Raw genomic sequence first — 12,223 nt, forward strand, 5'->3', positions numbered from 1 at the left:
AAGCCTTCTTTCTGGCTTCTACTGCACCTGCCTACAGCATGTCTGCAGGAGGATTGCTCGGGAGAGTGCTTTAAGTGTATGGATTTCTTACAGATGACTGTGGAATTTAAGAGTTCAGAGTTTAGTCGGTACGGTTTTTGATCCCCTTCTCACTTTCCCTCTATCGTGTCCAGTGGTCCTTTGCCTTTATATACCTAATTTATACCCCATCGTCTGCAGAATGTGTGTAACCCACCAGAGTGGACTCTCCAAACAGTTGGCTTTCCCCCCTCTGTCATCAGTCCTGATAGATCACTTAGTCGATCAGGGAGAATTCAAAATAGCTTTGCCTCAACTTTCTTGTATAACATGAGATAAAACGAAGACCCAGAGTAGAAAATTGTGGTAACCTCGTAGCCCAAATGTGAACATAGCCCTCCTGACTTCTTGTCCAACTGGCTTTCCATGGACACTCAGAGGGAATGAGAGGTGGATAGTGCCTGAACTCACGTTTCAAGGTTCATGGGAGCCTAAAGCTATCATGGAAAAATATTTGGGACCTTTGGGCATACTGAGTAAAGCCACGTCATCAGTCTCTGGAGTGGGCAGTGGTGAGGGAAAGGTTGTTCAGCCTGAATGGCGTGTTTTTAGCAAAACGTGCCTGGCCTCTCACGCACCTTCCGCATGTGGACTCTTTCTCTGCAGCACAGAGGACGACGACGAGGAGGAAGAGATTGTGCACATGGGCAATGCAATTATGTCGTTTTATTCGGCTCTTATAGATCTACTGGGCCGCTGTGCTCCTGAAATGCATGTAAGTGATTGAGTTTCCTGACAGCAGCTTTGAGGAGCCCGAGTGTAGTTTCTTCATCTGTGCCTGGCATTTACTAACAAGCTTCTCTCTGAGTTCCTTTCAGCTAACACCAAAGCAGTTTCCACTTCAGATGCCTGAATGGGCCACCTTCTAAGGAAGAAAGTGTGTGTGCATGCAGGCATGTGTGCGTGTGTGCTCTTTTGGGTACTATCTGGATATAGCCTCTACACGTTTTGTTTAAAAAGTCTTCCGAAATGAGGCTTCCATGTCCCTCAGCTTGGTCAAAACGTGGCTAACCAGATTTTGGCCGTGCCATTGTAAATAGCCTCATGAGGGCCACACAGACACTCTGTGTGGGAAATACTTGATGACCATGGCTTTGTCTCTAGGAAAACAGTTTTGCAGGCACATACACATAAAGATGGTTCTGTCTGATGTGATGTCTTCTCAGAACTCCAGTTCTGGTCCAAAAAGTGTACATTCCCTTCCATTTTTCACTCTTGCTGATGGGACGGATATTTGACTTTATTTTACATAAAGCCTCACACTGAAATTGAGAGGAAATAGTTGCTCTTCTTGTGGAAGGAAAATCTAAATCTTGGTGTTGGAAGCAGATGAGAATCACTAGGACACCAGTTCCTCCTGTGATATACTAGCCCCCCCTCATCAGCCTGTCTTTTCAGTTCAGCTCCTTTGAGCAAAGAAGGGAACACAGAAGGAATCCAGGGAAGCAGCAGGGTATCTATAACTTGGAGGAGAAGTGTCTGACCCCTTTTATTAGTACTCTGGTTCCCTTAATCGCTTTTACACTTCTGGAAGCAAGTTCCATAGCTGCCATGTTCTCCAAAAGACAGCCTCCCAAAGCTGATTCACCAGAGCCGGCCTAAGGAAGAAATTAATACCTGCCCTTCTGCCTACCACCTCCATGCCCCAATAGATTCACACACAAAGACACGTACACACACAAACACATGCACGCACACGCACACACACGCACACACACATACACATCGTTATACCCCATCTCAGAACCCCTTCTACAGAAGGAAAGAGGTAAAGCTACATCATTGCTGACAGAGGTGGCAGTCAGGATAGAAACAGGATCCTGCTTGCTTTCTCTGGGGCCCCATGTCTCAGGATGCATCAGCCCACCTGATCTGACCCTGTGCTCCTGGAGAGTTACTTCTCAGCAGAAGGTCCACTGCCACCTGGTCAGAAACCTCTGCAGCAGGAAGATGAACATGTACTCTTGTGTGTGCATTGCTTGGCCAATTGGTTTGTGTGTGAATAAGCCTAGCCTCCTTGGGGTGACTCCAATGAAACACTCCAGTTATCTTCGACCTTGTCTAGACTCTTCTTACCCACCCGCAGCCTTCTTCAAGCTCAGAAGAAACTGGAGTTTCTAAGTCATTTTCTCATCTGCTGTAATTCTGAGGTCTGGTACTGTGAACACAGAGTCAGCTCTTCTGACATAGCTGTGAGGGCTCTCTGCTGAGGGTTGATACCTTAACGGCTGAGGATTTCAACCTCAGAATGTGGTTGCCTTCAGTGGCTTATTCCCTCGGTCTCCCTTCTTGTAGTAAATCAAGAGGAAGTCTCTTTCTCTGTAATCACACACATCAATAGCAATTGGGGAGACCATTTTCCTGCTGTGGTTAGGAGGGGCAGTGTGGCAGGTGTGAGGACTTCATCTATCTAATCTCTTTCCATGTAACAGCTCATTCAAACAGGGAAAGGGGAAGCCATCCGGATCCGGTCCATCCTGCGCTCCTTGGTCCCCACAGAAGACCTGGTTGGAATCATCAGCATCCCCTTGAAACTGCCCTCCCTAAACAAAGGTAAGGAGCAGCCTTAGTCTGAGCCTGCCCTCTAGTACTTGCCTGCTCAGCAGCAGGACTCTGCCAGAGTTCCCTGCCAGATGACAATGCAGGCTGCCGGGGGACATGCTCTTTTACCGATGATGTGTTTTCTGTAGACTTAACCTAGTCCTCTAGCATCTGCCTCCCTGTGATGAGATGCCAAATCGTTGGCACTCAGGTACAGACTGTCCTTACCATTCTGGGACCAGGGACCACTCTAGCTTTCCGAAGTGGATAAAATGAGCAGGCAACAGCTCTTACCATGGCCTGACTTCTCCATTGCCAGTGTGCCCTACGGATCTGAAAGACCTCACAGCCCAGGATAATAAGTTACCCCCAATGCTACTTGTGGCATTTGGCACCAGTCATCCCCAAAATGTTTTGAGTCTCTGAGTTACTCTGTCTGATGACCTTAATTTCATCAGGCACGCGATGTCATTAAAAGGATAGCATGAGTCTGGCTCTTGCAGTGTTTCCCAACTGCCATTCTACAAAACACCATCACAGGATATCTTAATATACTTATGTAGTAGGGGCTCATAGACAAATAAATATTGAAATGGTTGTAGAATATGCATTTTATCAAATGTTTGAGAAATAACATTAAATTAAATGTGCCACTTTCATAACTTCATACAGCACAGTGGAGTAATAGTGTGTCAGAGAAAACGGGGTAAAGAAAATAGATGTTAAACTCCATGCTTCCTGAAGACATGGTGCTTTCTTTCAGCACAAAACATTTGCTGAATCCCACGGAAATGGTATTCATCAAAACACCAATGTTGTGGATGAAAAACCACGTCAGTCTTAGACATCCACTCCCAATCTTCCTTGTGCTGAGGGGTGAGAGGCTCCATGGCGCCCGTCCCTCTTACCGGTCCACACAGACTTCTTGGCAGAAGGAGTCCCTGAGACGGACAGTACATCAGCCCTGTGCCCCTTGGGATGCCTTAGGGAGTCTGCTCCCATCCAGCACTCGCAAATGCTGAGACTTTTCTTGGTCATTTGGGAGTTATCTTTCCTAGTTTTTGGTGCAAGACCAGAGAGAGAAGGCTGCTTGTCTTCCCCCCCTAAAAGCTCCCTTATTTTCCAAGTCAAGCAAGCTGATTTTCTCTGCAGATTCCTCACTTTAGCCTTGTGCCAGGTTTTTGCGCTCCAGTCGGTCTAAAATGATGGGGAAATTTGGTCTAAGGATCACCTGGAGCAGACACTGAAGGAGTACTTGCCGTTTTGCACTGTGGTGCGATGACCCCAGACTTGACATCTCATTCGATTTCGTCTACTTTCTTAGCATTTTTCCCCTCACATTCCTGCATCATCCTCCAAAAGAGCAATAACACAAGGCTCGATTTCCTAGGAATTTCCCTATTTTGTAGGATAAATATTCCCACTGTAGGTAGCTTCATGCTGTCAATGTAGGGTCACAGAGCATGGAGTTGGAGAGAGAAGCCATAAACTACACCATCATGTTGTATTTGAGTCCATAAGTTAGTTACAGCCCACATGAGTATACTTTATAGAAAAATTAGAAATCTGCAAACTGCGCCTGTAGGTTACCTTTAAAAATACAATCTACTTCATTATGAATTTAAACTTTTAATTAAAAATGTGTTTAGTAACCAGCGCATCGAAATTTGACAACAGTCGCTTTTCCCATCCTAGTTTAAGCTGCTTCCAACCTGGTTTTTATTCCTAAACTTCCTGCTGCCTACCACAGCAAGCTACAGAGAGACAAGTTTTATGCTGCGTTTTCCAACTGTGTGAACAGGGAGCAGGAAGTGATGTGTTCTGTCTTCCAGATGGATCTGTCAGCGAGCCGGACATGGCAGCCAACTTCTGCCCTGACCACAAGGCACCCATGGTGCTGTTCTTGGACCGCGTGTATGGCATTAAAGATCAAACCTTCCTGCTCCACTTGCTGGAAGTTGGGTTTTTACCTGACCTACGAGCGTCTGCATCCCTAGATACAGTAAGTAGCTAAGATAAAGGGTGTAGAAGAGAATTCCTCTCATGGTTCAGTGAGTAACATTGGACTTAGGAATACATATTTCCTGCCTACTTGGTAGTCATATTTTAATGGCCCACTTAATAATAAGAAAAACAGAGGTACCCAAAACTGGAAGACCTTAATTCATTGACCCAAAATCTTACATGTAGGTAAATTTGACCATAATTTTCTGTTTCAGTCCCTTCCATTGAAGTTTCTCAAACCTTGGGGCACTATTTCTTGGGGAAATGGCGAGAGGGAACCAGACAATGATGTCTGTCATAGCATGTTTTCATAGCATGTCTGGCTACCTATAAAATACCAGGAGCAATTTTTCTCTTATCGAACTTCTGCTTATAACCAATTATGGATATCACTAAAGGTCCCCCAGGAGAAGAAAAAAAAAAAAAACCCATTCTATTGTTTATGGGAAAGAATGGCTGGAAGCCTTTCAGGCTACAGATACTCTTCCCATTCTTGCTTGTTTCGTCCCACACACGGACCAGCAGGAAGGATGGTCTGTAGCCAGAGGTATGACAGAGGTCAGTACAGGAGGCCAGGGACGAAGGAAGGCACAGTGGGAAATCAATGCTGGGGTAAAGAAATCCAGCATACACAGGCATCAAGTCAAGAAGTGTCTGACAATAATATAAGAAACTCCAGCTTTTATATCTGTGTCTTGTGGGGAGGGCAAGGAGGATGCAACAAGCTAGATCGGCTTAATTTCAAAAAACTTTCTTATAGGCGTGTTTGCAGTTAGGTTTCTGAAGGGCGCCACCTGGTGTCCAGTAGGCGTAAGTATGAGCTCTGGAGTGAAGGGTTTGATGCCGGGCCCTCCATTCATTTACTGGGCATGAAAATGAGGAATGGTCTGTCAGTGAAGGAGTCAGAGCCATCGGATCCTTGGATCCTTCTATATCTTCTCTATAACCCACCCACCACTACTCTTGTTTGGAGCTTTTCTATAAATCCCTAGGTTTTAAAAATAACCTTTCAAATTTGTGGACTTCAAGTTTCCTGATTAAAGCCTTTAATTCTTTTTGTAGTTCAAACAGCAAATTCTCTTCTAGCATTTGATGTTTGATCACGTGCTTGCCAAAGCACCATCTGCCCCTCCAAAAAAATAAATAAAAATAGAGAGATTTTATGTTCAGTTCCTCATCTGAGAACTTTCAAGCTGCAGAACTGCAAGCCCTGCTTCCTCGTTTGAACCACGCAGTCCCTGAAAGAGATAAATGTGAAAGACGAGCTATTATCTCCAATGCCTCCAGAAGACAAACTTCTGATAATTAATATGAACACCCAGAAATGTTCAAAGAAAACAGTTTCACAAATCATAAGTTGTAGGACATGTTCATTCAGATATAATAGCTGTGATAATTGTAGGAAATAATGAGATTTTATCTCTGTGGGTCTCAAGGCTTCTTCGGAAGTCCTTCAGTCTTCAACAATGACATTAGTCACGCCACGCTTTGGCTATATTTAGTGTCACTAAATGGATCGTCCCTGAATTCAGCTTGTCCATCTAAGTTTACAAAGAGGAACAAAGTGAACGAGGATTATTCCAGAGCTTTGGAGAAGGCCCTAGATTCTTGTTCCTTTTTGTACTTCTCCTGCAGTGTCTGGTTCCCGTTAGTGAGGTCAACCCTCGTATCATTTACCAGGTTGTGAATGGCCCAGAGTACGTATAAATTAACTAGTGGGCGTCAGAAATCCACTTCCTCTTCGTAAAGCTGGTGGATTTGAAGGACAGTATATACCCATTTATTAACCTTAATCCCGGGAGGACAACCTGTGAGAACCCCCCCACACACACACCATAAGGTAACAAGTGAAAGCTTCGTTCAGAATGAGGGATGCAACCGTCTGGGACCTGGGCATTCAAATAGCAGCTGATGCCCATCGGCTGAATTTAGTGAAAGTTTAAAACTCTTCCCTGAGACCATTTAGAATTCAGTCATTTCTAGATGTTTGTTTTTGTTTCTGGGGATAGGGGATAATCTTTTTTTTTCTTTTAAATGGGAAAGAGAGGTATGTAGGGGTCTCTGCAAGCTGTCCAGCTGGCAGAGAAGTGATCCAGGTGAGGGGAGAATGAAACTCAGGGAACTCCAATTTAGGTAACTGGTGCCAGGTCAAGACTTTGAGAGTCTGACCTAAATTTGTTTATTTTTGCCCTATTTAAGCATAGTGTGTTTAACTCACTCCCATGAGTACAAGAAGCGTAAGCCACCTTTACACCAAAGCTCTTTACAAAGTAGGTACGGTTTCCTTCCTAAAATGGGTTCTTGTTGACTTAGAAACCACACCTAAGATAAGGTCTAGGAAGGCTGACTGAGGTAAGTACAATGCCTGCAGGGGCCAGGATTTGGCCTGACCCTAAGAAAACATAGAAGTCACTTAGACTGTTTAAAAACACAAATGACATCTCAAGGATGAGTTGTGTGCCCTAAAAGCAATGCTCAAGCGATTTAGGGGGAAAGGCCTGGGGTGAGTAAGATATAAATTCTGGAAGATATGAGTAGAAACTGGCTCATCAGGCAGCAAAGGATCTCCAGGTTGTAAACCACGTCCATTCCCAGCGTTCCAGGAGGAACAAGTTTAACATCTCCTTCCTTTGAAGGATGCCTGCGTGTTTAACTTACCCCACATCTTCGGTGCTTATCTGTGGGCACAGGTGCCCTCTCCAGATAGCCTGTGAGTACAGCCCTGTTTAAGTTTCCCTGAGGAAACTTCCCATACACCAGGTGAACGGGCTGCTTTCCGCAAGGTTAACTAACGCCTTCACTCCCTTTCTCAGGTGTCCCTCAGCACCACCGAGTCCGCGCTGGCACTCAACAGGTACATATGTTCGGCTGTGCTCCCACTCCTTACTAGATGCGCCCCTCTCTTTTCTGGGACAGAGCACTGCACCTCTCTGATTGATTCTACACTGCAGACAATATACAGGCTTTCCAAAGGACGGTCCCTCACCAAGGCGCAGAGGGACACCATAGAAGAATGTTTGCTTGCCATTTGCAAGTAAGTGTGCCCTCCTTTATTTTTGACTTGTGCATGTGTATCCATGCCAAACGCACTTATGTGTGACACAGCTATACGGTACGTAGCTGTATAATACAGTAATGCATTGTGAAACTGGTTATAAAGTCTGAGGAGAGAAGCTCCCAGACCGTCATCATGTACCTCCCCCAGCCATCTCTCCTAAAATGTCCTTGACCTGTATTGTCACACAATCTTCTTTGAAATCATCTCTCATTATGGGGAAGAGGAGGACACCATAGCCGGGCGGTGGTGGCGCACGCCTTTAATCCCAGCACTCGGGAGGCAGAGGCAGGCGGATCTCTGTGAGTTCGAGGCCAGCCTGGTCTACTAGAGCTAGTTCCAGGACAGGCTCTAGAAACTACAGGGAAACCCTGTCTCGAAAAACAAAACAAAAAAAAAAAAAAAAAAAAAAAAAAAAAAAAAAAAGGAGGACACCACTCAGGATTTACCCACTGGGGTAAAAAACCAGGGAAACAGATTTTGTCTTTTGTGCCTGAAATATTTCTATAATGAACTAATTGTCTAGTTCTGAAGAACCACCCAAAAAGATTTCTCCACTGTCTAAGAGAGAACAAGAAAGAACTTTTACACAGAAATCAAACTATGTGTAAATCAGAACAGGTCACCTCCAGGTCTCCCAAGACTGGAGCAAAATAATCTGGTCATGGTGGGGAATAAAGAAAAACAGCTTTCACCAATGTAAGCAGACATCAAAGCCAACAAAGAACACTGGGCATCTGCATCCAGTCTGGATGGATAAAGGATGAGGTCTTTTCAGCAACTGGTCTCATACACAGTCTAGGATTCCAACCCGCTGCTGTAATCTAGTAGTTTCCTGGTTAGCCTGTGTGTTAAGTCACTTTCTGAGATCCTAGACCGATTTCCCAGTTCCCAGACCACAACCCAGCCCCAGGTTTCAAACTCCTGTGGGATGGAATCCAGGATTCTAGCACTGAAGCTCCTTGAGAACCTGATTCTATGAATGATCCCCAGCTGTGATTGAGACTCACTTGTGAGATGGTCAACAAGTTCCCATTTTAGGAGCCACAGGGACATGGTTCCCGATTGTTCTTGGTGGCCTGTGTCCCAGTCGCATGCATTAGAAGGCTCATGATGGCTAGAGGAAGATTCATCAGAATTGTTCCTCATTCGAACATTAGCTAAAATCTCGTCTGGGTACTATTGTGACTTACCTTAGACTCTGCATTGATGACGACACAGACGCTGAGTATGTGGGGCAGGCAGGACTCCCATTGACTGTTAATGGGAATGCAAAACAGTGCATCTACTTTGTCAGACAACGCGGCAGTTCCTCACAAAGTCAGAAAACTCTTACTGTAATTTCAATAATCATAATCCTTGTGTTTATTCAAATTATTTGACAGTTCATATAAAAACCTGTGTGTTTGTATCATGTTAGTCATTATATGTTATATATACATTTTATTTAAAAAAAACTTGATTTTTATATAATATTAGTCATCTTTAACAAAGTTTCAAACAATCTTAAATAAGTCAATGGATAGCAAACTGTGTAAGTCCAGGAAATGGAATATTACTCGGTACTAAAAAGAACAATCGAGCCATGAAAAGAGTCAGCCATGATTAACAAGTGACCAATACCTATGAAGGGAAACCTCTATGTTACTGGGACAATCGATGCTGGTTAACTGGAGCTAAGAAATTAGCAGTGATTGAGAAGAGACCAGCATTGCTGAGGTGAAATCTTCTGCAAAGTGTTTCCTGAGAGCCAACACGCAGAAGCTATGTTCTAGAGGTTGTACCTCATGCTGGAAGCAGAACTTGGTAGTGTGAGACTCACCCAGGTGGTACTAGTTTCCAAGGCATGAAGGGGTCTTGGAGAGCATCTGAGGCTTGGCACCAGGAGAGGCCGTTGGTGAAGGTGCAGCCTCAGTAGCAATTGAAGGCCCAGGGCTGAAGGAGCCATACAGAGAAATGGAGGCTTGGCACTATGAAGGAAGCCATGAGGGGCTACTGGTGAATGTGCAGAACACCCCAGCATTTTGGAGGTGCCAGTACCATGAGAGGACAACCAAGAACAGCAGCAGTGGGAAGGGGACCCTCCCTGAGCTTAGAAGATAGGCTGTGCATGCTGCAGGGGGCAGAGCTGTGGAAGTCACTCAAGCCTCTTGAACGAGCCCAGGAGACTGTGAGCGTATGCTGATGTTGAACATGGTGTTGTTTACTCGGTTGGAGTTTGGTTTGGTTTTGATTCGATTGTGACTGTGCCCTAGTTCTTCCCCCTTAAAGTAAGAAGGTATTTAATTTAATTTTTTACAGAAACCCACAGCTGAAAGACACTGAACATTTAAAAGACATTTGGGTTTTCTAGAGAGGAAATCGGATAATTTTGAAAGACCGAAATCTTAATGTGTTTGAATTTGTAAAGACTGGGATTTTTAAATTATTTATGATTTTAATGTGAGATCTTGGGAACCAATAAGGAAGGAAGGGTTGTTGCTTAATGGTGATGTGTTTGTGTGTCAAGTTGACAGGGGGTCAATTGTGCTGACTAGTTTTATCTAAACTTGACAGAAGCTAGAGTTACCTAAAAGGAAGGAACCTCAGGTGAGATGGCCCCCATAAGATCCAACTGTATGGCATTTTCTTAGTTGGTGATTGATTGTAGAGGGCCTAGCCCATTGTGCTGGTCCTGGGTTCTTTAGGAGAGCATGCCGAAACAAGCCACTAAGTAACTCCTCTCCAAGGCTTCCGCATCAGCTCCTGCCCCCAGGTTCCCGCCCTGTTTGAGCTCCTATGACAACCAGCAGTATAGAAGTACAACCCAAATAATCCCTTTCTCCCAACTTGCTTTTTGTTCATGGTCTTTCATTGCAGCAATAGAAACTAAGTCAATACACAGACTACTTCTCATTCCCAGGTTGCTATCATTGGTAGAAAATGAAGCTCAATAGAGGGCTGGTGGTCTTGCAGGATAGGCAAAGTGTAGACACACTCATCCACTAAGGGTTATGGAGATTCGGGTTTTCTGTTTCACCACCTGAAAAGGAAGAATTCTGGCCTCATTTCTTACTGATGTAGGTCTCCACATTCCATCTCAGTGGAGGCAACGGAACTAAGTGTTAGCTTTACTCGGAACAACTCCTCTCTGTCAGCATCAGTGCTGTGCCCATGTGAAGAGCTAAGCTGTCCTTGGTCTGGCTTTGGCTGAATCTGAACTCAGAGTAGAGCCACATCAAGAAAGGAGCCCAGTGTCTTGGCATTAGCTCTTTCCAAATAGAAAAGCCAGGTTCTTCGGCAACTAGAAATAGCTTCAAAGAAACCAGAGTTTGGGGGAAGTTGAAGTTCACGTTGACCCTGAAATGAGCTCCCCATTCTGTCTCTAGTTCTTGGAGCAATGCTCTCCTCTTCTGCCAACCTGAGATCCAGGTATAGCAGACCGACTGATCATAACTAGGCATTTTATTATTTATTTATAAAAAGTCAGTGTCTTGGTTAGGGTTCTATTGCTATGCTGTAACACCATGACCAAAAAGCAAGTTGGGGAGGAAAGGGTTTATTTGGCTTACTACTGTTCGGTATTGAAGGAAGATGGGACAAGAACTCAAACAGGGCAGGAACCTGGAAGCAGGAGCTGATGCAGAGGATCTGGAGGGGTGCTGCTTACTGGCTTGCTCAGCCTGCTCTCCCATAGAACCTAGGACCACAGCCCAAGGGTAGCCCCACCCCAAAATTCCATACAGGCTTGCCTGCAGCCCTATTTTATGGAGGCATTTTCTCAGTTGAGCCCCCCTTCCCTAGATGACTTCAGATTGTGTCAAGTTGGCAATCAAACTAGCTGGGAGAGTTAGACAACAATAGAGTCACAGATTTATTGGACAACAGTTGCTAATTATCTGAACAGTAATAAGAAACACTGAGTCAATTTTAAGTTGTAATTAATAGATTCAGTGATAGGGCTGCTACTTTGGGGCTGGGTTTTGATTAGCCTTTCTCAGCCCAGGGCTTTTTATCACAAGGCTAGTTCTTGGAAAGGTTGTGAAATAGATAGGTTATGTCTCTCTCAACCGGCATTCATCCTCCTTGCTGAAGGTTCTTTGACAAATTCTTCGGTATGTCTCCTTTACCCTCTGATCTTGCCTCCAAAGCTCCTTAGGTAGCAATGAAAGGAATGTGGGGACTCATGAACTGAAATTTTATAGCAAACTCATGTGTGTGTGTTTACGTATGTCTGTATATGTGTGTGGATGTATGTGTGGATGTGTGTTTGTGTGTATGTATGTGTGTATATGTATGTGTATGTGGTGTTATGTGTGTGTGGTGTGTGTATGCTTGTGTGCTTGTGTGTGCGGTGTGTTCGTGCTCTGGAGAAAATCCACAGGTCCCTCTGGACTTTAGTTTGGCATCTGAAGTTAACCTCCCCTATCTCTCCTTTCTCTATCTCAGAATTTACTTACACCAAATACCACAGTCATGAACTCTGTAATTTGATAAATCTTTCCTTAATTAATTTTTAGTTACTGTGTTTGCCATTTACACAGTTGTCCTGAAAATAAACATCCT

At 44.4% G+C, this 12,223-nt stretch overlaps 1 protein-coding gene across 1 annotated transcript in view; it reads left to right on the forward strand.

The window, feature by feature from the left end:
- Window positions 1-12,223, forward strand: part of Ryr3 (ryanodine receptor 3) — a 429,760-nt gene that overhangs the window by 296,736 nt on the left and 120,801 nt on the right. The window contains exons 49-52 of the mRNA XM_038331390.2: window positions 685-793; window positions 2,511-2,631; window positions 4,452-4,621; window positions 7,437-7,657. Of these exons, the coding sequence (XP_038187318.2) occupies window positions 685-793; window positions 2,511-2,631; window positions 4,452-4,621; window positions 7,437-7,657 (621 nt within the window). The remainder of the gene's footprint in view (window positions 1-684; window positions 794-2,510; window positions 2,632-4,451; window positions 4,622-7,436; window positions 7,658-12,223) is intronic.

Source organism: Arvicola amphibius, chromosome 5 (assembly GCF_903992535.2).
Source record: "Arvicola amphibius chromosome 5, mArvAmp1.2, whole genome shotgun sequence".
NCBI classification, from domain to species: Eukaryota; Metazoa; Chordata; class Mammalia; order Rodentia; family Cricetidae; genus Arvicola; species Arvicola amphibius.